Source organism: Bos mutus, chromosome 16, assembly GCF_027580195.1.
Source record: "Bos mutus isolate GX-2022 chromosome 16, NWIPB_WYAK_1.1, whole genome shotgun sequence".
Classification (NCBI taxonomy): Eukaryota; Metazoa; Chordata; class Mammalia; order Artiodactyla; family Bovidae; genus Bos; species Bos mutus.
This window is the reverse complement of record NC_091632.1, coordinates 39,534,974-39,562,892: the sequence shown is the minus strand read 5'-3', so window position 1 is coordinate 39,562,892 and position 27,919 is coordinate 39,534,974. Positions and strand designations below refer to the sequence as shown.

The 27,919-nt window shown below is 43.6% G+C and overlaps 2 protein-coding genes across 3 annotated transcripts in view; both read right to left on the bottom strand.

The window, feature by feature from the left end:
* Positions 1–12,258, bottom strand: part of LOC102287225 (calmodulin-binding transcription activator 1) — a 909,062-nt gene extending 896,804 nt beyond the window's left edge. Inside the window, exon 1 of the mRNA XM_070385162.1 lies at positions 12,177–12,258. The gene's annotated coding sequence lies outside the window, so the exon portion shown is untranslated. The remainder of the gene's footprint in view (positions 1–12,176) is intronic.
* The window catches only part of LOC138991266 (calmodulin-binding transcription activator 1-like), an 84,064-nt gene continuing 68,113 nt past the window's right edge, over positions 11,969–27,919 (bottom strand). The window contains exon 3 of one of the 2 annotated variants that reach the window (XM_070385166.1): positions 11,969–12,260. In XM_070385166.1, the coding sequence (XP_070241267.1) occupies positions 12,252–12,260 (9 nt within the window). In that variant the 3' untranslated portion in view covers positions 11,969–12,251. The remainder of the gene's footprint in view (positions 12,261–27,919) is intronic. The other variant, XM_070385169.1, reaches the window with a different exon arrangement.

Sequence of the window (27,919 nt, the reverse complement as noted above, 5' to 3'; positions counted from 1 at the left end):
ACTGAAACAACTTAGCAGCAGCAGCAGCAGCAGAACTTTTGAGGATTTGGGCTTAATACAGAAAACAACAACAAGGGACAGAATCAGGGTATCCATTCACCTTTTTCCCTGGGGTTCATTACTGGTATGGGAAGGAGTAAGAACATGTGTGTAGCTGACGTGTTCTGTTCACCCTTTCAAAAAAGTTCACTTTCCCTGGGTTACAGTATGTTAAAAAGGAAGAACAGCTTTCTGACCTACCATCGATGTTTGTGCATGCATGCTCAGTCGCTTCGGTCTTGTCCGACTCTTTGCAACCCCATGGACTGTAGCCTACTAGGCCCCTCTGTTCATGGGATTTCTCAGGCAAGAATACTGGAGTAGGTTGCTAGTTCCTCTTTCAGGGGATCTTCCCAACCCAGGGATCAAACCCACATCTCCTGTGGCTCCTGCATTAGAAGGCGGATTCTTTACCACTGAGCCACCTGGGAAATGAACATGCATGCACACATGCACTGCCCATAAAGGGTTAAAAAAAATAGCCTTCTGACCACCCATAAATGTTTATTAATTTTAAATACATACTGCGGATCAAAGCTGACACCTACACACACACACATACCCACGGGCACACCTCATTTTACTGCACTTCCCCATAATCTGGTTTTTAACAAACTGAGGGCTGGTGGCAGCCCTGGATCAAGCAAGTCTATTGGCACCATTTTTCCAACAGGATTTGCATACTTCACATCTGTGTGTCATGTTTTGGTAATTCTTAAAATATTTCACTTTTTCATGATTATTCTATTTGTTATGATGATCTCTGATCAGAGATCTTTGATGTTACTCTTGCAAAAAGATTATGACTAGCTAGAAGGCTCAATGACAGTTAACATTTTTTGGGAAAGAGTATGTTTTTAATTAAAGTACATACATTCACAAGACTCTGATGCTTGGAGGGATTGGGGGCAGGAGGAGAAGGGGACGACAGAAGATGAGATGGCTGGATGGCATCACCGACTCGATGGCCATGAGTTTGAGTGAACTCCAGGAGTTGGTGATGGACAGGGAGGCCTGGCGTGCTGCAATTCATGGGGTTGCAAGGAGTCAGACACGACTGAGCAACTGAACTGAATACATTATTTTTAGACATGATGCTAGTATTCTACACTTAACGGACTATAGTGCAGTGTAAACATAACTTCTAAATGCACTGGGAAACCAAAAAAATCCATGTGATTTGCTTTATTGCATTATTTAATTTATTGCAGCGGTCTGGAATCAAACCCGCAATATCTCCGAGGTATGCCTGTGTGTGTGTGTCTGTGTGTGTGTGTATTTAAATTATTTGCATAATAAATGGTGTGTGTGTGTGTGTGTGTGTGTGTGTTTGTGTGGTGTATATTTAAATTCTTTGCATAATAAATGGCTGGGCCATGCCTGCCTTTTAAAAGCATCAGAGGGCAGGCAGGTTCTGTATCACGAGACTGTCTCAAAAAGCTACTAAACGTGAGCTTCTTCAGGGATTCAAACACATTTAGAATTGTTAAGTATAACTAATAGAATTTGAAAGGTGAAAGCTGCTTAGTCATATCTGACTCTTTGCAACCCCGTGGACTATACAGGCCACGGAATTCTCCAGGCCAGAGTACTGGAGTGGGTAGCCATTCCCTTCTCCAGGGGATCTTCCCAACCCAGGAATTGTACCCAAGTAGGTCTCCTGCATTGCAGGCGGATTCTTTACCAACTGAGCCACCAGGGAAGCCTAAGAATACTAGAGTGGGTAGCCTATCCCTTCTCCAGAGGATCTTCCCTACTCAGGATCTTCCGCACTGCAGGTAGATTCTTTACCAGCTGGGCTATCAGGGAAGCCCATAGAATTCGAGGATTATGCCAAAATCTAGGAATCTAAAGATGTGACAAAACAGACTCTAAAGGATAAAAGTAAAAACTCATGTGAAAAGTTGCCCTACTAGGGAGATCCTGGAAAAACTATGGCCCTGTGTTCTGCTATTATTGTGACTCAGAAATCTTGCCGTGAATTCCCAATTCCAAGGAATTACCACTCTGATCTGCCTGGAAGCAAGAGCAAGCGCCCAAAACATCACAGGTGCTTTGAGAAATGATAGGATTGGGCAGGAAACACTCCACAGTGGGCAGAAGGCGAAGAGTAGAGGCCACTGGTGCAGCAACCCTAACAAGGATCCCAGCCTCCCTCTCCAACCCTGTTCATCTCATCGGGCCATAAGCGGTTTCAAATCCACAAACACAATCGGTCACAAGCCCTGGCCTCCCTGTTCCTGACCCACTCCCTCTGACACCCTTAGACTGCACTTCCATCGTCATTTCCGAGACCTAGGCTATCCAGTATGGTAGCTACAAGTCACATGTGGCTTTTGAGGTGTGCTGAGACTGAACTAAGTACAAAATAAAGACAAAACACCTCAACAATTTTTATATTGACCATCAGTTCAGTTCAGTTCAGTCGTTCAGTCATGTCCGACTCTTTGCGACCCCATGAACCGCAGCACGCCAGGCCTCCCTGTCCATCACCAACTGCCAGAGTCTACCCAAACCTATGTCCATTGAGTCAGTGATGCCATCCAACCATCTCATCCTCTGTCATCCCCTTCTCCTCCTGCCCTCAATTCACATAATACTCTAGATACATGGGGCTACATAAAAATATTATTAACATTAACTTCACTTCTTTATACTGTTTTAAAATATGGCTCCTAGATCATCACAAATTACACATCGGTCACACTATATTTCTATTGGACGGCACTGCTCTAGACCTTGATGGTAACCACAACTGCACCCCTTCACAACATCAAGTTCAAGCATCCCACTCTGACTATCCCTACTCCAACAATTCCATGGCCCTACTTCCTTGAATGCATGGGCTTCCCTTGTGGCTCAGCGGTAAAAAAAAAAAAAACCCACCTGCCAATGCAATAGAGGTGGGTTCGATCCCTGGTCCAGGAAGATCCCCTGGAGTAGGAAATGGCAACCCACTCCAGTATGCTTGCCTGGGTAATCCCATGGACAGAAAAGCCTGGTGGGCTACAGTCCATGGGGTTGCATAGAGTTAGACATGATTGAGCAACTAAACAACAATTCCTTGAATGCAGTGACCCAGGGCCTCCTGCTGCCCCTCCTCTTACTCACGCTTCACTTTTGCCCTCTGTTTGGTCCAGAGGCCACTACCCACCATCACACGGGTGCTTGGCTTCCTTGCCCCTCCCCCATCAGCACTCCCCAGGCAGACTTCCAAACCTAGGTCAAATCCAGCTCTCCGCATCCTCCCAGCCCACACTGGGGCAGCAGAAAACACAGCTTCCAAAGCACCTGCTCTGCTTCCTCTCCTGCCGTTTGTGCTTGAACCAGCTGGAGTCAGTGACACCCTTGCCATTTCATTCATCTGGCTCTTATCAAAGTCACCAGTGACCCACGCTGCCAGGCCCAGGGTCAGCTCTCAGCCTGCATCTCATCTGACTTTAGAAGGTTTGACACAGACGACCTTGTTCTCTGCTTTGACACACGCTCCTCCAGGACACTCTACTTTCCTGGTTTCCCTCCGTGGAGTTCCTTCTCACCTCCTTCACTCCCTTCTCCCCTTCCTCTCATCACTGAGTACCCCTGTGCTCCATCCATACACACCCCCTACCAGATTCCATTTACTCCAGAGTTTTACAACCCTTCGATCCACTGACAACAGTGAGGAGCCTGGCTCAAGTCGAAACCCCTCCTCCAAACTGCCCGCCTACTGCACCTATCCACATGGCATCGTGACCGTAACACAGCACAGGGGTGTCTCCTCGCCCATCTCCCTCACCTGCTGCTCCCACAGTCTTCCCCATCTCAGTGAATGGGAACTGCATTTCCAGTTGCTCGGTGCAAAAACATTGGCATCATCCCCAACTCCTCATGTTTGCAGACAACCACTCAGCTCTTCCCCTGAAATGCATCCAGCATCTGACCGCTTCTCACTGCCCTGGTCCAGACGAGCCACCACAGGCCTCTGCAACAGTCTCTTCACGAGTCTCCCTGCCTCCATCCCTGGCCCCCCTAAACCAGGGATCAACAAACTTTTTCTTAAAGAGCCAGAGAGTAAATATCTCAGGCTCTGTGGGCCAGATGGTCTCTGTTGCAACTACTCAACTTGGCTGTCGCGGCTTGAAAGCAGCCTCACACACTACGCAGACAAGTGAGCGTGGCTCTGTGCCAATAAAACTGGAGCTTGAACGGACACGGAAACCTGAATTCCATATAAGTTTCATGTGCCACAGAATATTCTTAGTCATCTTACTTCTTTCCCAACCCTCTAGCAATGTAAAGAACATCCTCGGTTTGCTGGCTGCCCAGAAACAGGCAGCAGCTGGATTTGGCCCTGGGGCCAAGGTAAGCCAACCTTTGCCCTAAACTACTTTCTGCACTGCATAGAAAGTGATCCCCTTATATATATATATATATAGTTTTGGCCAAGCCATGCAGCATTTGGAATCTTAGTTCCCTGACGAGCAGACCGAACCCGTGCGCCCTACAGTGGAAACTCAGAGTCTTAGCCAGTGGATTACCAGGGAAACTCCCAAAGTGATCGTTTTAATCATGTCATTTTCCTGCTCAAAAATTCTTGGCTGAAAAAAAAAAAAAAAAAAAAATTCTTGGCTGGCTCCTCTTCTGATTCAGTAAAACCAAAGAACTGCCCACGCCCTACAAGGCCCAACCACCTCATCTGCGCCCCTCCACTGTCCTTACCCAGTGCCACCACAGAGGCCTTTTTGCTTCTCCTTTGCTATTGCTGAGCCCACAACTACCCAGGGACCTTTGCTTTTGTTATTATTCCCACTGCTTGGAGTACCCTCCGCCCGGATATCTACATGAATCACAGTGCCACTTCCTTCAAATCGCCGTAGGAGAGACACCTGCTCCCGCCACACCAGCCAAGGCAGCACCCATGTGCACACACACCTACGTCAACATCTAGAACATTCACTGTTCTTTGTCGCACTTATTATCATACAGTATTTATTTCTTTATTCAGGTAGAAATAAACAGATTAGGCCATTTTTTAACAGGCAAACAAGATGGCACAGTGTCCATGAAACCTGGAGGCAGACAACCTGGGCTGGACTGCCAACAGCACTGGTACTGTGACCCTGGGTGAGTTACTTTTACCCTCTCCATGCCTCAGTTTCCCTCTGTGTGAAACAGGGACAGTAACAGCGCCTGTCTCCTCAGTGTTCTGAGCGCTGATGGGGCCATCAGTGTGGGGTATGTAGTCACTCACTGTCACCTTTTTGTTTGTTTGTTTGTAACTCCTCCTGGCCAACCAGAAAAGAGGCTCTTTGAAAGCAGGCCTCGCTTTGTTTACTGCTTTACTCCTGTACCTAGGACAGTGCCTGCTACTAGGCACTGGGTAAGTATTTATGGGACGAGTGGATAAATGTTTTGAATTTAAGTCTCTCTCGAGGAGTGGAGAACACTCCCCTAGCCCCCAACGTCAAACAGGTATCGGGGACAGCAAAACTCCCTTAAAAACCCACCGCAGCAAGAGAAAAAAACCCTGACTATTCCAGGTGGGCTGCTGGTGTTTTTCTTCAGGGTGAAACCTGGACGTGAGCCCTCAAAGCCAGGCTCTGAGGGGCAGCAGTGTCACTCATAGAAAGTCTCTTATAATCACAAACTGTGCTGTATACTCAGGGCTCACGTGTTTGGGTCTCTAACCAAGTTACAGAAGAAACAGACCCCATAGTCGGATTCCAATTCCACAAGTAAAACACCAACTTAATGCCTAGCAGCACAGCTCTGTACAGATCTAACAACACTTCCTGGGCACAAGCACAAAAGACTATTTAGTCAAAGCAGCTGACACTTAACTGACTTCTAAAAAAAAAAAAAAAAAAAGAACATCTCATCAAATGAAAGTCTTTCCTGAGCAAAACGGTGGTTAAAAAAAAAACTTCCATCCACCCATCACACATCCCCAACACTCACAACCACCACAGTACCACGGATACGGCAGCTCTCCTAAGATGACTGAGTTCTGACTGATAAACAGTACTAACATGAGCTAAAGTACTACGAGTCCCAACATCCTGGGGACGGGCCTTTAATGGGAAGATATTAACACTCATACATGTTCTGGTGTAACATGGCTCTTCTTCCAGTGAGAATCCTACTTCCTTTAAAGACACAGGACAACACGGTCACCCGCCAGAGTAGACAACTACTCTCCTGACCCTTTAAAATGCTTCTCCATGAAATAAGAAATGAACACCTTTAGTGTTGGTTCTACCAAGTGGGAACGAGTGAGTGAGATGTTGGTGGTAAAAAACACATCTATGTCCATTAGCAGAGAATCCAGGTGTAGAAGTGCCTCCCTGCAATGAATGTCAGAAAACCATGTGCCTGGATACGTAAGTGACTATGAGGAGGGGTAAGAAACTAGGGGGGTCGGTGGGGGAAGAACCCCAGAGGTCAGAGTGAACTGCCTGCCCACCTCCTAGGTGGCTCCTGCTTCCTGATGACAGGGACACAGCCTGGGGGCGGGTTTTTCTCAGAAGTGACAAGACCTGAAATTCATCTTTTCCTGTTAACCCAGGAATGGTTTCATTTTTTTCATTCTGCAGCTGGCTGGCCACTGAGGTCACCATGACCCGGAACAGAGGACACACAGGAGGCAGGCGGCATCCGTCCCAGCTCTGTCCTGCCCTGCTACACAGGGAGCCAAACCTGAACAGTCAGGATGGTAGCTCTCTAATTTAATACTGTATTTAGCTGATGATCCCAAATAACACTTTGTCAGCTTTTGTGATCTAGCACAAAACCACATGCCTTGTGATATACCAGCTGGGCTCTGGTAATGCCCTTGACTGGAGGCTTAAAGGCTTTGGTTGGGACATAACTTCGATGTACTGAATTTCCATTTCAAACTGTGATGATTATCTCTGGGTTTGGTGTAGCAGAGAGTGCTACCAAGATTCAACTGTGGCTAGTTAATAAGACGACCTCTGCCTTCTGGTCTACTTCTGGGAGCGCTGTCACTACTCTGCTCTGCTTGTTTGCAAGATCGAAAAGCCGTGGTTGTTTGGTTTACAGGATGCGGGCATCAGAACCATCTGCCTGGTCTGGTGTTTCTTTAATTAAAACTTTAATTACAGATATATCTCTGCACAGATATGTGCTGTCTATCAGCTCCTGTTCTTAATTACCTGTGCTAATGAGAGCTGAAAGGAGAGTGAACGTTGGCTGGGTGTCTCTTACATGCCAGCACTCGTGTCAGACGGTGGAATACATGCCAGGGCAGGTAAGAGAAACCCAGAGTCAAATGCTGCCACCAACTTGCCCCCCTCGCTGTCAGTCCTTCTCCCACCACTACAGAAGGAGGAGAAAAGTCCTCTGGCTTCTCCCAGGGGGAGAAACAAGGGGCTGAGAGGGGAAAAAACACTCCAAAGGATCTGTAAGGAGAGAGGGGAAGACTGGGGCATCACAGGCTGACCATCCACGTGCTGTGCGGGCACTCACATCTGTCCCGTGGTCTAAAGCCTGTGATTCTGAGGCGTGTCACCTGGTTGCCATGGCAACCAGGGCCCCCGTTTCCCGGGAGAGGACAACCGCCAATGAGAACAGACAGGAGCTGCATTCCACGTGCTCTGACTGTGCAGCAACCCCACCGCCGCCTCAGCCAGTGGTCACCCCCCTGCTGACGAGGGCAGATGTTCACTGAAGAATGGCAAAAGTATCTTCCACAGTTGGACCATGTTTCTTATCCTCCTCACTGCCTCCTGAGGGGTTAAATGCCATCAGAACTGCCCCTAAGTGGTCTCCTCAGCCCCTCCTCCACCACCCTACCCACCAGGGTTGGGCACTTCCTGTCACCTCCCAAGGCACACAGGCCACAGGCATGGCCACAGGACACCCACACACCCCGGGCAGCACAACTGAGCGGGCTAAAGGCCTCTGGGGAGGGCCTGTCCTCCCCAGGAGCAGCTCCTCAGCACCAAACGGGGGCCCTGACACCTGGCCTCAGACCTTCCAGCAGCAAACACACTGCAAGCTGGACGCAGGTGCCTCTAGAGGGGCCAGTCCATCACTGCCCCGCACTCGGTCCCAGTTAGTGATGGCGCTTCTCAGACAGCCATGCCAAATTACCTACCCAAGATATACCACCCAACTCAAGGCTGACGATCACAAACAAAATCTGACAACTTCTGGAGTGACTCAGGGAGCACCTTCACCTCTGAAAGATGAAGTCCCAGGACACATCGAATCAACTACGAGAAACACCAGGCCCCTTGCAGGATTTCAAGTGTTTAAAGCCTGATGACAGATACATTCAGAAGTATCTGGTACATGATGGAGAAAAAGTGAAACAGGGTGAGGATAAGAAAGAGAAGGGGTGGGGAGGAGAGGAAAGGAGGGACTGAAGAATAAATGCACACAAGACAGGGACAGAAAAGAGAGTGAAAAGGCAAAGGAGAGACCACCCACTGCTTCATTTTGCCCCACAAGCAATCTCCAACCTAGTTTCTGTGATGGTAAGATGCCCGCTCTCAGAAGACTACCTCCTACTGAGGTCAGATGGACTCTCTCCTCCCACAGGAAGGCGGCTGGTGGGTAAACCACCAAACTACCCATAAAGGCCACTGTAGTTTACACTGCAACTCAACAACAGGAAGATCCACATGTGCACACATCAGTTCCAGGTATGCCTTGCTGTAAATACCATAAACATCCCGTGTCTCTCCACGCTGCTGATCAACGGTTTCTCTGAACTGGCAGCCCCAAGACTGGGATGGGGTCAGGGCTCCACGATTTAAAGCTGGATGTGTGGTACAGAGCAAGAGCAAGGAAGCCACTGCCCAGAGCCCCTCCAGGCGCCATGTGAAGGCAGGGCCTTCCTGCCCAGGGCACTGAAGGCCTGACCAAGGCAGGGGTGCTGGTAGCTGAGGGACAGGAATGTGTGCAGAGGAGGGCAGAATTTCCTGCCAGGGGAGCCGCCAGGTTTGCCAGCAAACGCAAGGCAGCGGGTCCTGGAAGGGCAGTACCTGGACTGAAGTCCTGGACTCTTTTTGCGACCCACTAGGGGTGACCCCAAAGGAGCTCATTTAACCTGCCTGTGCATCGGTGTTCTCAGGGGCCAGGCGGAGTTAACAAACACCATGGACCTCATAGATAAATGCAGGTAATTATGTGGAAACACTTGGGGAAACCTGACACACAGCAGTGACTTCCTTCTTCCTTATTCTCCTGAGGATGGAGCACTGAAGCCTCTCACCGCAAAGCAAAAGCCTCTCAACGCTTTCTGACTCTCCAGCTCACTAGACAGCTGACTGAAGCTAAGAGAGAACGAGCAAGTGCTGACTAAGCAAAAGATGGGGGTCTCGCCCATGGGTCTTTCGTGTGTCTCCTAATTTAGCCTAAATTAGCCAAAACCAAAGAACCTATCATTAAAGGGCCAACAGGCTCTTAATTATCTAAACTTGTCTTGTTAACTGGTTAAGAACCCAGATTTAACTTGAAGCATCTGAACTAGCACTGGTTATTCCCATAAACCAGTGGTCCCCAACCTTTTTGCGACCGGGGACCAGTTTTGTGCAAGGCAGATTTTCCATGAGGATCTTCCCAACCCAGGGATCGAACTCATGTCTACTGCATTACAAGCGGATTCTTTACTGCTAGGCCACCAGGGAAGCCCCATCAACTCTATTTTAAAGAGGAGGAAACTGAGGCACAGAAAGGTTAGATGATGGTCTCCGCCACGCCACCTGCGAAGGGCCAAGGCGGGAGGCAGGATTCCACGAAAGGCGGCCGAGCTCCCGACCGATCACCAGAGCTCTCACTACCATGTCTTCGCAGCATAAAGACTGCGGCTGCCAAGAGCACAGCCCTCGCATGAGGTTCGATTTCAAAGACACCTTTATTCTGGGCTCCCAGGGTGTCCATCATGCATTTTCATTTATCCTGCCAACAACCCTAAAAAGCTAGTAGGAGACATACAGTCCCCATGTTTCACACAGGATAAAACTGAAGTCGAATCAATGAAATGTTCTACAAACCCCTGTACATTAAGTGGAACAAATGATTTCACTGATTTCAACCACAACATGAAAGCCTTTTGAAGTCTTTCTATTTGAGTTTTTGAGTCTTGTGCGTCGCTACCTCACAAGAGACCCCTGGCACATCCAGAGACCCTGCCGGTCCAAAGCAGGTCTTCTGACTCTCAGCCTAGGGTTTTCTCACCGACTCATGCTCACAAAAACGACATCCAGGTGACTTACAACTCACTAGAATTCCTAAATACTAACCAAGTAAGCGCTGCTCACTGACAATAGGTAACAAATGTGACCGTATGTATACCAGCTCTCTCTGACTATATTGCAAAATAAAAATTATCACAATAAAGACATTTCTCCTGGGTGCCTATTAACTGCCTCCTCAGCTCCTACTGGACTTAAAGTGTCTGACTGTCTCCAGAGGACCTGGCAGCCTTCGGAGAGATGTCAAGAGGCCCTGATTCTGTCAACAGGGAGCTGGGACTCTCTGGGCTCCAGCAGCCAGCTCCCCCTAGGGAGTCGGGCAGGCATAGGACTGCTTTAGCAAGGAGAGTGGATCAGCCCACCGCTCACAGCCCCTCCAGCCCTGCCATGTCTGTTCAGTAAACTCTGAGCCACACGTTATCCTTCTTCTCATGCTAGAGAGGAACAAATAAAAGGATGCAGCCTGGAAAACATTCCCACACAACTCTGAAAGCATTATTATTTTAAAAAAAATCACCTTAAAATGCAAGGTTGGATAAGTAAGCTGCTCCCACTCCTGGAACATTCATGCCCTTTCTGGCTCTGTAATCATGGGATGTTTTACCTACTCATACTTCACAGATCTGACATTCTGCAATTCTGTGAAAAGACACCCGACAAGCCAAGGGCAGTTTCCCAGGTACGTTCAGTATAACAGACAAAGACGAGCAAGGAGGCCTGAAAAAGTGTTCGTGAGCGTTCCGATCTCCAATGAGCAGCTCACTACAACTAATTTTAATTTGTGGTTCTAATGAATGACATAAACTTTTATAGGTATCAACAAAGCTCAGAGAGGACTTAAATCCATTTCAGTGCTCATTTAGCAGCTTCAGCTGTGTGCAATTAAAGCATCAGCATTAAATGTTGGAGAATAAAATAATGAGACACTTAGAAAATAATCTGTGCTTCAGCAGGCCATGCTACGAGATGTCACATGATTTCTTTTCTTTTTTTTAAGGAACATGATTTCTCAGGAATATCTTGCCAGTTGAAAGAATTAACTTAAGTTTGACTTTTATTTTTAAATTTCAGGGTTTTTCGTTTGCTTTTGAATTAAGAGTTTTCTGAAAAGTGGAATACAGTTGCAAATGCATTGTCTGAAAAGCAGTCACGAAATAGCATGCGGCATAAAGCAGTCAGTCTGGTGTATGGACCATCAGAGCCGACTAACCAGGTTTCAGCAAAGGACACATCTGATCACATTAGAAATGTCATTCACTCTTAACTTACATCTCAAATAAAGGATAAAATACTGAAGAAGGGGGAAAGGTGAATTTTGGGAGTGAGACAACTTTCTTATCTTCCAGCCCATACGTGGAATTCAAGGGCTAAACTTTTTCTTCTACCAACACTTGAGAATATAAAATGTCATGTGAGGTGGTAGAACGTGGCAGCGGAGACCAGTTAAGTTCAAGCTGCCACCATTTCTGAAAGAAGGAGAGTGAATCTGCAAAGGAAGGGGTGTGTGGTGACCGTGGTGATGGTGGGGAGGTGTGTGTGGTAACCATGAGGAAGGGAGGGGGGCGGGGGCACAGGGGTAGGGATGGGAGTGGTGTGGGGAGGAGATGTGGGTGTCTGAGGTGTGTTCAAGTTACATGTGAACACCAAGTTCATCTGGCTACTGCAAAACATGAATAGAAGAGGAAATATACTGTGTGGGGAAATGCACTCATTAAACTTAAAATTTTAAAAGGATGAAAACACAGATTACACTTTATTTTTAAAACTGAAATGAATTTTAATACAGAAAACGAAGACAGCATTTTGCAAGTTTATCGCTCAAAGGGGTATCTCTATTTGAGGAAATCAGCGTGTTACACTCTGAGAGATGAAATGTTACAGCTTGTACACCAAAATCAAAAAATGAAATTAAATTAAAAATGAAATGGTTACCAAGGTAATGCAGGTCAGGGGATCAAAGGTGAAGGGTCACACATTATTAAAAAGAAATCCAAAAGGACGGCTGCATCATGATCTCTGCAAAACAAAGGAGCTCCAGTAAGTAAAACTCGCACCTCCCAGAATCAAATTCAAGTTCTTGAAAAGAAGATGCCCCCTGTAACTGAACACAGTCACTGCTGAGTCCATGTCGAGCCATTTTTAATTAGGTACAAAACCAAATTTTAATTACCATTTTTAAATAAAAATTTAACCATTCAATCATATTAAACCACAAATATCCCCCATTACAAGTGACTGAAGTACTGACATTTCCACTGGACCCCATGCCCCGTTTTCGGGAAATGACACTGTTTGTTAAGTTGCCAACATATCAGAAATCTAATTTGGTCACAGCATGGTGAGTTTTTTTTTTTCCCTCTCCTCAAGGAATGAATTCCAAAATTGAGTTTTTGCAAATTTGTTTCATTTGAAGTAGCTGCATAAAATTTCCATTATTGGAACATTTAGTATAACAATGTTCTAGAAGACAGCAATAAAGTGATACATGATAAAATAAACTGTGTAACTATATCTATTAAGATCTGTTCTCACATTCAACTCTCACTGCACAGGGGGGAAAAGACATTTTAAGCAAAATAACTTGCTATCTCTACTGGATTTACACAGAATTAATAGAAGCTTGACATAAGGAATATCTTAACAATGGAAAAAAGTGTATGACAGTTGAGGCCTCAATTTTGTTATTATTTACTCATTTCCCTCATTAACAAACAAAAAAGGACATTAACAAACCTTAAAAGGACAGAAAGAGCCAAGGTTTTGTTTTGCATCATGTAGCCACCACAGAAATCATGACAAACACACTTAACTTTGCGGCAATAGCAAGCATAACAATTAGGAGTTACAGTAAATAATTTCCATATTCCTTTCACTAGTAAATAAAATGACTACTATTTTATTTACTAATGATCTTCAGTCTTGTCTCTGCAACTAAACTTGAGCAGGCTACATTTCCTGATTTAAGGATCCAATCAAATTTCTTCGCTTCTTGCTGTACAGTGAGTTGTAACAGGCAATAGAAATAATGCCTCTCTATCTAAGAGGGGAAAAGGGAGCATCACTAGCAAGAACTTTAAGTACCATTCCCTCTTCCAGCCTCCAAGGTTAGCTTCAATCTTACAATATCTAACATTTGAGTTTACCTTGATAAAATCAAATTTCCCGAATACTTTCCTATTAAAATAAAGACAACTGCCCTACAGGATTTTATTAAGAGGAACAGGATATTCTTTCTGGTGGCTTAGAGCTATCAATAAATAAACTCTATAAGGATTTTTGTTCCCCCTGATTAGGTTTTGTTAAGAAATAACTGGCAGAGCTTCATGCACTAAATACAAGTGTGTTAGTGCCTCAAGGCCACATTTCTAAAAACACGACTTTTATTTTAAAGTTTCAGAGCTACTGAAAAGTAAACTAGCCTTTCATTTATCTGGGATGCTCCTCTCCAGTAAAGTCTGTCATATATGAATTTGTTGCTGGGAGGCATGCAAGCAATTTTGAACACTACAGAAGGAATCAATACCCCATCAAAACAATGCAGATGCTGTTTTAGTAGCACTGTTATTCAGACCACTTTAAGCATGTTTATAAGAAAAGGCAAGAAGTCAGCAAGTTTACCATTAGCCAAGTTTTGTTTTATCAAAATATTTCCCATTAAAAATGAGAAAAGGTACATTCAGATCCAATATATGTACCCCTTCATTACCAAAACACAAGCATTTATTTTAAAACTTCTTGACAACAAGAGGAGACAGTACTTATAGATGCTTTTCAAAAGTCTTCTAAATCATTTCTAAAATTCACAGACTCAGGAAAAACGTGTTAGCCCAAACTTTCTACCAGTTTAACCCCCACTGCAAGCTGCAGACACCAGTCTAGGCCAACGTGGTTTGATTCTCCAAGTGGTAAGGAATTGCTCTCTGAGGTCCTGTAAGCACTACAACCAATCACGTTTCCACAAATAAATCCACGTTTCCACAAATAAATCCACGAAACTGAATATAACCTAAGTAAAAGCACAAACAAGAACCCTCTCCACCCAAGCACTTACAAGTTCTGACAATTTGAATAAATTTGTGCCAGTAATGACATTTTAGGTGACTTAAAGAAAATCCATGAAGGATTTTAGCCGATGTTTTTCACATGTGTTTGCTATTTGAGAAAGGGAGGGCTATCAGGAAGGAGTTTACCACACCTCTAATATTCAAGGACCCTAGCACCTAATTAGGGCTTCCCTGGTGACTCAGGCAGTAAAGAATCTGCCTGCAATGCAGGAGACCCGGGTTCGATCCCTAGGTCAAGAGGATCCCCTAGAATGTAATTTAATAAGTAAAAAGAGGGCAAGACTACTGGGAGAAATAACAATAATCTCAGATATGCAGATAACACCACCACCCTAATGGCAGAAGCAAAGAGGAACTAAAGATCCTCTTGATGAAGGTGAAAAGGAGAGTAAAAAAGCTGGCTTAAAACTCAACATTTAAAAAACAAAGACCATGGATGGCATCCAGTCCCACCAATTCATGGTACATAGATGGGAAAACAATGGAAACAATGACAGACTTTATTTTCTTGGGCTCCAAAACCACTGTGGATGGTGACTGCAGCCATGAAATTCAAAGACCCTTGCTCCTTGGAAGAAAAGCTATGACCAACCTAGACAGTATATTAAAAAGCAGAAACATTACTTTGCCGACAAAGCTCCATCCAGTCAAAGCCAGGATTTTTCCAGTAGTCATGTACGGTTGTGAGAGTTGGACCATAAAGAAGGTTGAGCACCAAAGAATTGATGTTTCCAAACTGTGGTGCTGGAGAAGACTCTTGAGAGTCCCTTGGACTGCAAGGAGATCAAACCAATCAATTCTCAAGGAAATCAACCTTAAATAGTCATTGGAAGGACTGATACTGAAGCTGAAGCTCCAATAATCTGGCCACAAGATGCCAAGAGCCGACTCACTGGAAAAGACGCTGATGCTGGGAAAGACTGAGGATAAGAGGAGAAGGGGGCGACGGAGGATGAGAAGGTTGGATGACATCACCGACTCAAAGGACTCGAGTTTGAGCAAATTCCTGAAGCCTGGCGTGCTGCAGTCCATGGGGTGGCAAAAAGTCAGACATGACCGAGACTGAACAGAGACCACTGGGGCCAGAACATCTGGGAAGCACAGATTCCGCTGCGACAACCAGGAGCTGCCCCGGAAGCTGCTATCTGGGACACACTTCCTTTTTCCCAGAGACACAATCTGATGCCTGCCTACTTAACCGGAGGTCTGTTGACGCAACAGTTCTGCTCCAGATTCTAGAGGCCATGGGACGTGAGTAGCTTTTTATTTTTTCCCAAAAGACTGGCTTAAGCTGAAATTTGAGAAACAAAACACTCTCCTAGCCCCCTTCCTGGGCCCCAAAGAGAGTCCTTCAAGGACTACAAATGGACTGGATTCGTAGATACCAATAAAAGCGAAAATTGAGGGGTGGGGGAAGGGCGGTCTTTGACCCCAAATAAATCCATCAGTGGTAGAACTAGCACTTTCACAGCAAGGGGCAGAGAAAGAGAGTCCTCTTCCAAATGACGAGCAGTAAATAAACAGGCAATGTTCAAAAGTCCTATACTACCCAAATTTTAGAAGCACAACTAGCACACACCCTACCCTCAATCTGAAATTGGAAAGAAAACTGTATGCCCACACGGGTGACTTACATTATTACAATAAGAAACACACAAGGTTTCACTGTCACAAGACCAACAAGTCACTGGAGTCCTAGCAAAGAAGACTTTTCCAAAGAAATTCTCACCCATATTAAGTTCTCACTGTCTGGACAACTTTTTAAAGAACACATTTTTCAACATGCTCAATCTGTACTCTGAGTTTTGGGCGGTTGTTTTTTGTTGTTGCTGTTTCAGTGTTTTGGGGGTTTTGTCTGTTTATTTGCCAAGGACCAGCCAGCATTTATAAACACAAAGAACTGGCTCATTCCTCAACTAAAGAGACACAGAACAAAGGACGTCGTTTCCAATAAGGTTAAATCATGACAGAAACGCTGCCATTTTCACCTCAGGCATATACTTTCAAAATACACACAAGAACCAGAAAGAAATAAAAAATAAAGAGCCAAGAAAATTCAGAGAGTCAGAGAAGCTAGGAGACAGTTGAAGAAACCCATTAAAACAGAGTTCTATATATTTTACTAATTCTTTACAAAATGGCTATTAACGCAACAATATAATGCTTTCTGCAACAGAAACTAATCTCAGCAAGTGTACTCTGAGAGCAAAATGAGAATGTCCAGCCAAAAGTTTATTACAGTGATGGGACATTTAAAAAAAAAAACTTGAATCTATAAATATAAATAAATAAATCACCAAAATGTCACTCAATAAAACAGACAATTCACTAGAATAAAATGCACTTGAGCTAAGTATATCCTTCAGTTAAGTGGGGATTATACTTCTATTACCCTTTCATCTTAGAATTTGTTAGTTTTTTTCCAGCATATTAGAAATACTGGTTGTTTGAAAAACCAAGACAAGAAAAGCACTTGGTCTCCACGAATGTGGTTCCTCCAAGTGCACCCTGTGGGGGGGCACTGCCAGCAGGAAGTGTTCCCTCCCCCACCCCCTTCCCACTACGGCCACCCTCTCTGCCGTTTTTTTTTCAGCCTTTCTGAAAATATATTTCTCTGCCAAGCTTCTCAGTCTGTTCTAAAATATACGCCTGTTTCTTAAAACTTTCTATAAGTGATACAGCAACCTACACCTGCAATCATCGTATTATTTCCGCTACAATCCTCGAAAAGAAAACAAAAGCGAAAACTTTAAATACCTGTCTACCTGGAACTTTATCCTCAACAATATAATTTTCTCCCTAACAGCTTCAAAGATTTCATGAAAGGAGAAAGCGAGGAGGAGGAAGGGGCTCACGTGCCATGAGCACGAGCAACTTTTAAGAGTGATCAGACCCCTCCTTCTGGTGGAGGGGGGATGGCCATGGGGTGTGCGCGAGCAGAGCACATGTCTCAAAGGTAGGTGCAACTCAGTATATGCCAATTACATCTCAAAAAAACTATTTAAGAACTGGGGCAGAGACTGAAAAACTCTAAAATCACCAGGCACTGAGGAGTACTCAAACGCTGTGGAGAAGGCCTCAGGAGTCGGGGAAATCGGCCTGAGGTTGAGCACTGCTGCACACTCACCGAACAAAGCAAGACCTCAAAGGATCAAACCGTTTACAAGCAGCTTAGCTGCATCCCAGAGCAAAGTTCAAGGAGAATTCAAGGGTCCTGCTTCCTTAAATTGAGTCTGTCAGTGTCCACCTTCTAATCAAGATATTTAGTCCATATGCAGTTAGTATAATATAATTTAGTCCATATACGGTTAATATAATAAATGTGGTTGGGTTTTAGTTAACCATCCTGTGATTTGTTTTCTACTTATTTCCTGTGTTCTTTGTTTCTTTGTTCTTCCTTTCTGCCTTCTTCTGGATGAATCAAGTATTTTTAGTTTAAAAAAAAAAAAAACTTTTTAAGAATGGGGGGTGGGCAAAAGGCAGGGCTGTGCCCTCTTCCTGTGCACTTTAACCCACAAAGCCCAGCTGCAGCCATCATGCAGGGAGAGCCAAGAGTCATGGGGAGCCAGCAGGAACCACTGAACTAACCAATTCTGGAACCACCTGGTTCTGCTTCTCTTGGGTGAAATAATGAAAGTAACCTCCTTGTTTAAAATAAATACTATATATTTAAAACATGTCCTATTGATTACCAGCTTTCATATTAGCCACAAATCTGAAATTACCATAGTTTCTAAATGGAAAATCAGGGTACAATATGACAGTTTCTCCAAAAGACTTGAAAAACCAGCTTTAGATATACTCCTAGCTTTACAAATTATATACAAATTTGCCAAATACTCTTAAATTTCCCCCTCAGATTTCATATTTATATGATGCTAACTCCACTACAGTCAAGACCCAGTCCTCCCAGGTTACTATCCCCACTAGAGAAAAAAAACAATATGATATATGCCAAATTCCCTCAAATAAAAATTTATAAAAAATAAAAGGGAAACATTCACCTACTTTGACTTTACGTCTGTATGACCTGTATAAGGTTACTAACCTGCACACCAGCGCTTATTTTAATTGCTCTACTGGCTTCCTACATGACACTCGGGACCAGGAGTACACGACAGTCAGGAGTCAGGACTCCAACATTGCCCACTTCCTCTTGTCACTGATTCTCAAGTTTCAGACAAATAAGAAGCCCCTATTTAAACCAAGTCATTTGCAAAGAATAGTTCCCAAGTCTCTCCCTTAAGAGATTACAATTTAGTACATCAAAAGAGGAGCTAAACAATCTGCATTTTTAGTAAAACCCCCAGATGAAGCTGACTAGAACAGTCCACAGTCCTCACTTTAAGAAAAATTGCCTAGGTGGGTTCAACCCCATCCTCCAGTCTCCACATACACCCGCCTCCTGCAGGCACCAAGCAGCGATGTCAGACCTGCAAAAGGATATAGAAACAAATTCCAGCTGATAACAGCTTAAGGTGGCCCTTAAGTTTTTAAATGCCAATAGATGCTTTAAAAGTCTCTAAAACCCCAAGAATAAAGCTATACTGAAAGACAGGGTAGCTATACAAGATACAGAGAATCCTTTTCCAATTAGAACCAATTCTAGGTTTCCGTAATAGCTCTACTGCTTACTACTCTATGACCTTGGATAAACTAATTTTTAACAAAGTCACACTTTCTTCACTTAAAACATGAAGATAATGACATCCCTACCCTATAGGGCTGCTGTGAATATTAAAGAAAATAAGTAATACAAACTGAGCAGCATGGTGCTTAGGTCTTAAAAAGCAATAATGCCAGCTCTGTGGTTACTATGATGATGGTGCTGATTATCTTCCATTCTTTCTCTGATCTGATTCTTTACAAGGTTTACAAGAGGGCTACTGCTCTCTCCATTTATTCAGATGAGCAAAGGTTAACATTCAAGACGTAAATCTTAAAAATGGCAGAGCTGGAACTGAAATTACATCTGTCCAGCCTGTCCTGCTCCACGGCTCTGGTCCTGACAGGAAGGTGCTCCACGTGGGGCTCTGCACACTAAGGTTCCCAGTCATGTTTGGGGAGTGAGACAATGAAAGGACAGGAAGGTCGTGCGGGGCAGCAGAGGGGACTGCACCCTTCTAGATTCATTACATACCGACCACAGCATCTTACACAGGGCACTCAGGACACTTCACTCAAGGGAATCACAGAAATAAACGCAAGGACTTATTTGGATACAATAGGAGGAGGAGCAATTATTTTCCATTCTGCAATTCTACTCACTAATTAAAAGACAAATTCATTCAACAAATATATATGGAGAGCCTAACTATAGGGAAGGCTCAGTCACTCCGTCCCGGGATGTACAATGAAGAGCAGAGAAGAGGTTCCAGCTTTGTCTATCTTGACGCTGAGGCAAGGATTCAGAAATGGAACAAGTCATTTCAAGCACCATGAGCAGAATTAAGAAGTGCAGAATGCTATGGAAATGCACAGCAAGGGTACCTCATGAATTCTGCTGTGGAGGGCGAGGGGGAAAGAGGCAATTTTCCTGGGGGAAATAATGTTTAGCTGAGATCAGAAGGATGACAAGGTGGAGGTGGACCATATCCTAAGAAGAAGAAAAAATGATATGTCACAGGCAATATGGGAGGAAGGACCTGAGAGTAGACAAGGAATTCAGGGGAAGAAACCAATGGTTGGAAGAGAGAAGGGGAGAGGGGCCAGGTGGGAGGCTGGGCGGGTGACGCACAAGATTTCACAGGCCTATGCACGAGGCTGAGAAACTAGATCTTAAGGACAATGGAAAAGTATTCAAACAACTGAGAAATGGGGTACCATAATCCAACTGGCATTTTTAAAAAACCACTCCGACATCTGGGTGGGAGCAGGCAAGACTTCAGGCAGGGACAGGGGTCCAGGAGCTCTCTAGAAACCGTTTGGGCACAAGTAATTGTCAACTGGCCTGGAGAGGTGGCTGTAAGGAGTGATTTAGACAGAATGGAAATTTATGTGGAAATAGAACTGGTAGGCTTAGATTCAATACGTAAAAGATGAAGGAGGTGTCAAAAATGACCTCTGAGAGGAAAAAAAGTAGCAACTCTAGATTGGAGATACCTGATAATCACTGCCTCAGCCAGGTGGTGAAGGTTAAGAGTATCACAGTGAGAAGTCTTGTTGATAGCAGGCACCCCTGATCTGATGAGATGAGAAGGGCTCTGCATCTCCCTAGTCTTCCTTCCCAAAACGCGTAATCCCAGCCTAATCACAGACCAAACAGCAGACCAACCCAAACTGAAGGACATTGTACAAATGCCTGATCCGTCAAGGTCAACAGAAACAACCAAAGTCTGCGCAATTGTCACAGTCCAGAGGGGCCTGAGGGGAAAGGACAACTAAATGTCATGTGGCCTCCTGGATGGGGTCCTGAACAGAAAAGGACACTAGGGGAAAACTAAGGAAAGCTGAAGAACGTGTGGAGTTTACAGTCCTCTAGCAGTACTGGTTACTGGTCAGGGTGAACGTACCACTTTCACGTTATTAGGATCAGTGGGAGTGGGGGACACATGAACTGTCTGATATTTTTGCAACTTTTCTAGAAAGCTAAAACTACTTTTAATGCAAACGTTTATCTTAAAACTGGCCCCCAGGTCTGCCTTGGACACGTGGGAGGTGTCCTTTTTTGAGACAGGAAAGACAGAGAGGAACACCATGAGCTCATTTCAGACACACTACACAGGATCAGCCTGTCAGACTCTGCCATAGAGTGGGTGGGCAGCTCTGGTGGGGCCCTCGGCAGAGGGAGTTGAGCTCAAAACAAATTCAAGATGCTAGCACACCCGTGGAGGTGAATGTGGAGGCAGCAGGAGAGGAAGAAGGCTCACTGAGAGAGAGAGAGACCTTGGAACAGAGAGAAGAAAAAGCATTACCCTTGGAGAGACCTAGAAAGTAAACAGGACAGAATGCGGGCACCAAAGTTCAGTTCTGGCAAAACATTTTTTTAAATATTTATTATCTGATCTTATTTTTGGCTGTGCTGGGTCTTCACTGCCGGGCACAGGGCTTCTCTAGCTGCAGCAAGCCGGGACTACTCTTCGTTGCAGCTCACGGGCTCGAGGCGGGTGGGCGTCAATAGTTGCGGTGCATGGGCTTAGCTGCCCTGTGGCATGTGGATGCTTCCCGGACCAGGGATCGAACCTGTGGCCCCTGCACTGGCAGGAGGATTCTTAACCACTGGACCATCAGGAAGTCCCCTAGCAAAACTCTGGTTTTCTAAAGTCCAGTAAGACAACAGAAACAAAAAGCAGCAGGTGAGTCTGAACTTGCTGAAAAAACTACCACAAAAATAAAAACAGGTACAGACTTATTGCATATAAGGCAGGCTCAAGGATTATTAATACAACACAAGAGAATATAGCCAATGTTTTGTAATAACTGTAAATGGGAAAAAAATAGATACAGTTTTTTGTAGCACAAGTTAAAAAAAAAAAATCAGGAGCCCTCTCAGCAGGCTGAGGGAGCAGCAGGGTCACTGAGAGTGAAAATGAGTATCTTAGAGGTGAGGACTTCAGTTGATTCCTGAGAAATATCCACATTTACCAGTCACGCACGAAGAAGGTCGAGTCAAGCCCTGAGAAAAGCCTACCTTCAGACGTCAGGCAGAAGACAGTGGAACATCCAACACTAGGAGAAAATCCAAGGCCACACGTCATCCCAGAGGCCAAGGGGAAGGCACAGTCAACTTCTGTGAATACGTCTGAGAAACCAAATAAAATACTGAAAAATGCCCCTCATCTTTACCAATTCTGAGGTCACAAGTGATCTCTCTCTGAAAGAGGTTTCAGCAGAATAATGGGAATTAAATTCAGATTGGAGTATCTGAATAAAAGTGAAAAAAAGAAAAACCAACTCTCACAAGAAGTCTGGCTCTCAGACTTGTACACCCTTATTCAAGGCAACATTACTCACAACACCCAAAGGTGGAGGCAACCCAGGTGTCTATCGATGAATAAATGGATACACAGTGTTGTATGTACATAATGAAATATTATTCATCCTTTAAAAAAGAAGGAAATGACGTGTGGCTGAACCATGAGGATATTATGCTAAGAGAAATAAGTCAGTCACAGAAAGACAAATGTTATAGACTCCCCTGATCTGAGATAATTAGCGTTGTCAAATTCAGAGATAGGAAACAGAAAGATGTTTGCTGGGGCTGGAGGGAGATGGCAACGGGGAGGGAGTTACACAACTGTGTGAATTTACTTAATGCCGAAGAACTGTATACTTTAAAATGACTAAGATGGGAAATTTTATGTTATGTACATCCTACTACAATCAAAATTTTTTAAAAAGAAGTCTGGCTCTCAAAATGTTAAATTTGTATCAAGCCATAATGATTTACAATGAAAAATATTTAGAGCTGGACACTTTAACCTAGATCAGCACTTTCTAGACATGTCCCTGAAGACGCATGTCTCACACACACACATCACAGATGTTGGTCCCCTCATGCTCTGCAAGGGGGCCTGGACCCCACAGACCCCAGGTCAGTGGTCTCTGATCCCAAGAGTACTCATCTATTAACCCTGTATGCCTTATAAATACTTTTATATTTGACGTGTTCTAAGATGTGAGAAGAGCCGGGAAGTGATGGCTACAGAAATGAGGGTTAGAGATCATTTCAATTCTATTTTCAGTGGCAAAAAAACTTGCTTTACAAGGGGGAAATCCCTGTAAGAGACTTCCATAAATTTCCATTAATAAGTGAGTGAGTAAACAATTTATGGTAACATTCAGGAAAAAAAGTTGCTTTAAATTGGTTTTCTTCATCAACCCACAACTTCTGCTACCAAAAGGAAAAGGAAAAGAACGTGACCCCAACTTACAGAAACTAGTAACAGGTCATTTAGAGAAACAAAGGAACCTCTACTATAAAGTCACACCCCATTTTTGACAGATAACTTTAAGGATGGATGGACTAGGGGCAACAATTTTCTCTTCATGAATTGTCAGATTGACAAGAACTAAATCAGTATGTAAGGAAAAAAAGGAAAAATCAAAGAACAACATGGCACTGATGCAGGCCTATGATAAACAGATCAACAAACAGAAAGCATTTAGATACAAAGCCACACATAAGTATCTGTTGAAATTTAGCACAAGGTAAAGGCAACATTTCAAATCAGCAGGAAAGGATCAATGACTCAATAATAAGCATCTATTAATATATGGAGGGAAAAAAGCTTTACCTCACTCTGTCCATATTACCCAAAATGTCTCTGTGTATTAAACATCTAAGGGAAAAATTCAACACAAAGAAGAAAATCCAGGGAGAACACTTAGGAACTGAGATAAAGAAGCCTTTCCTGGGTGTGCTTTCAAGGCCAAAGAGACTCAAAGTTTGAGTGCATGACCCACAGAACTGACATGAGGATGTAATGAAGAAAATTAAGACTGAAATACAGCATACTAGGCAGGAAAAAATTAAACTTTTTTTTTTTTTAAAGAAAAACACAGAAATCAGAAAGGGTAAAGAATGTACTAGAAAAAAACAAAAGAACGATCAAAAAAGTAACACAAAATGTTACACAAAACAACATGAAGAAAAGCAAATTAAAAAGAAACCATTTTTTCACCCATTAGACTAAGATTGAAAAACTGTAATACCTGTGTCAGTCAGTTTAGGGAACTGAACATTTTCCTATTCAGCTATAGAGAGTGTAGTGGCACCTTTCTAGAGGGAATATGGCAAACGTTTACACTCTCTGGTGAGCAACTATGTTGGCAGACCTCCTTTCCTAAGACAATAACTAGAGAAGTGTGCAAAATACTGAGATAAGCAATAAGGGACTGGTTTACAATTTTTATAGAAAAGTTAAGCTCCTATACTCTGGCCACCTGATGCGAAGAGCCAACTCATTGGAAAAGACCCTGATGCTAGGAAAGATTGAAGGCAAAAGGAGAAGAGGGCAGCAGAGGATGAGATGGTTAGATAGCATCAGTGACTCAATGGACATGAGTTTGAGCAAACTCCAGGAGATAGTGATGGACAGGGGAGCCTGGGGTACTCCAGTCCATGGGATTGCAGAGAGTAGGAAATCACATAGCAACTGAAGAACTATACTTTTCAGTTATGTACAGCCACATCCACACACATGCACTGGCATGCAAGGTGACCACAACAGATTTTTGGCATGTGGAGAAAACCAGAGAAGAGGTATCCATGATTCCTTGTGGGGAGGGGCGGGGGAAGAGTGTAACACACACATACACACACACATGCCCCACTTTGAGGCAGAATAACTCTTATTAAAGCAAGACAGGCTGGAAAAGAACCTCAATATATTAACCAATACATAATTCCAACTTGATTTTTAAATTACTAAAAACATTCACCTCTCAATTGGTAATAATACATAGAAGGATAAGTAGATGTGTAAATTATATTAATACAACTGAGAAACATATAATGGACAAAACTAATGTCATGAAACTAAGCTAACTCAAAGAATTCAACACATAATTGAATAATTCAATCCTTTCAAAGCAAATGTAATTGTAACTTGAGTTGGGGATATCAATACTAATATCCGTACCATATGCAGACATTCCCTACAATAAATCTTCATCTACCACTAATCTCATTTGGGTCCTTCAGTGTGAGATAACAGAAAATAACCTGGGTCTCTGGCCCCAAGTCCTGGCAGAGAGCTCCTAAAACCCCGTAATTTCTTAAGTGACAATTAGAACATCTTTGGTTCCAATATCTGGTCTTTGACTTCGTCCCTGACCCAGGGTTCCTGAAACCCTGGCAAACTCTAAGTGATAAAAGCACTAAGGAGCTACTGGGGCTACTCTAGGTGGGGGTTGGGGCGGGGGGTGGGCGGGGAGATGGGCTCCAAGATGGCTACGAATGGGGCTAGTAACCAAAACAACCAAGGCACGAGTGGCAGCTTGGAATTTTCTGCCCCCATTCCCAATTCTTCAGAGAGAGGCTGGAAATGGAATTAATAATTGATCAAGAGGGAACTTCCCAAAAATCCCAACAGTACCAGATTCAGAAAGCTCCCAGATTGAGGCTGTGAACACCTCCACATTGGGAAAGCGACACACCCCCAACTCCACAGGACAGATACTCACCACTCTCTATGTCCCCAGCGACTGGACAGTACCTGAAAAAAGGCGTTCATAGACTACAGACTCCACAAAGGCGAGTCCAATATCTATTTGGTCCTCTCTTACGTATCTGGTAACAAACACGATATCTGCTAGAGAGAGAATGTTTAACAGCATTTATTAAATAAATGCTGAATGAATGTGAGGGATGGGGTGGGCTCCATAATTCTATTCCTAGGCTCAGTTGTAAAGAATCTACCTGCAATGCAGGAGACGCAGGCTCTATCTCTGGGTCAGGAAGATCCCCCGGAGGAGGCAATGGTAACCCACTTCAGTATTCTTGCCTGAAGAATCCCATGGACAGAGCAGCCTGCCAGACTACAATCAGTGGAGTCACAAGAGTCAGACATGACATAGCGACTAAACCACCACCAGCTTGCATCAAGTTCCACCAGCGTGACAGAACAGAGACGTCTCCGCCCTGCAGGACGCCACAGCCTACCCTGGAGACCAGGCATGGGTCTCAGCCCTGGGCACCACGGGGACTCTTCCTCAAGGGCTCTGCCTCATCCTAGAGGATGCAGCTCCCCTCTATGTGTGTTATTCTTACATTCTTTACAGTTCTCTTGACTTTTTATGAACCCAATCCCGCATTACTTCCATTCCCTCATACAGTGAAAAATGGTCATTTTTTTAAATTATTTTTTTATATAGGAAAATGAAAAAACCTGAATGGGAAAAAATTCTGCAAATGATATGACTGATAAGGGATTAATATCCAAAATATATAAGCAGCTCATACAACTCATCAAAAAAAAATCTGATTTAAAATATTCATAGTAAATTTTTTCTTTCTCTCTTTTTTTCCCTTCTGATTTGACCCAGATTTATCAGGGTCAAATTTATCAGGCTTCCCTGATAGCTCAGTTAGTAAAGAATCCGTCTGCAATGCAGAAGACCCCGGTTCAATTCCTGGGTCAGGAAGATCCGCTGGAGAAGAGAGAGGCTACCCACTCCAGTGTTCTTGGACTTCCCTTGTGGCTCAGCTGGTAAAGAATCCACCTGCAATGCAGGAGACCTGGGTTTGATCCCTGGGTTGGGAAGATCCCCTGGAGAAGGGAAAGGCTACCCACTTCAGTATTCTGGCCTGGAGAATTCCATGGATACAGATTTGGAATTAATTTGTATGCAGTGAAAGAGTCACATTTCTTTTCTTTCCCCACATGAATATTTACCTGAATACAGTTACTGAGAAGACTGTCCTTTCTCTGTTATTCTGCAGAGCCTCCTACGTGGTAAATCAAGTGTACAAATACGAATGCAGCTGTGTCTGGACTATTTTGCTTGACTGGTCAACTTGTCTAGCCTTTCACTAAAGTTATATTATTTTAATTACCATAGGGTTAAACAAGTCCTGCTATCCTGTAGAGTAAGTCTGCTCAGATTGCCATTCTTCAAAACTCTTCCGGGCATCCTTTGCTGTCTACATTTCCAAGCACATGTTAATATGAGTTTGTCAAGTTCACCAAGGAAACAACTGCAGACATTTTTATTGATACTACATGAAGGAACTTTTGAATTTCAGAAGAATCAACATCTTACAGCATTCATTCTCCTAATCCATTAAGATGGTATACCCATCTATTTATTTAGACCTTTAACTTCTCTCAGTGTTTATCTTTCCCTGTACAGATGCCTTACATTTTTTTAAACTTATTCTGTAAAATCGGACTGTGCATGCCACCACAAATGATATTTCTACTTCACTTTTTGTTGTTGATATACAAAATTGCAATTGTGTCCAGAGTTACTCTGAATCTTGCAGCCTTGCTTATTAATTACAGTAAGTTATGAGGTTTTTTCCTACATACACATGCCATCTACAAAACCAGTTTTATTCTTTTCTTGCTGATTCTTGTACCTTATACTTTTCTTGTTGTATTGAACCAGGTAGAGTCTCTAAAGAAAGTCATTAACAGTAATGGTAAAGATAACTTCTTTCTACTCCCAGTCTCAGAAGGAAAACTTTCAACACTTTACCATTAAACATGATTTTTGCTAAAGGATTCTTTTAAGTAACTCTATCAAATTAAAGAAGCTACTTTTTCCTCATACTGTGTTATGGGATTTCACTTTGAATGGATGCTGAATTTTACCAATGGCAATTTTTACCTCAATTGACAGTATCACAGTCTTTTCTGTTTTACACTATTAACTCAGTGATGTCTGACTGATTTTTCAAATAGTAGACCTAGCTTTGTAATAAGTCTGATACTGATTTAAATCTTTTGAAATCTGTCAACACTTGCTATAGATAAGCAATTTTGATAAATGTTCCATGTGTATATAAAAGCATGTATAATCTAACAGTTATGGGTGCAGAGTCCTTCATATTTCATGTTTCATTTTCAATGTTTGTTGTTTTCAATCTCCTAGTTCTCTCCTTCTATATCTAATCTACTGGCAAACCCACTGTGATCTCAATTAGGTCAAGCTTGTTAAGTATGT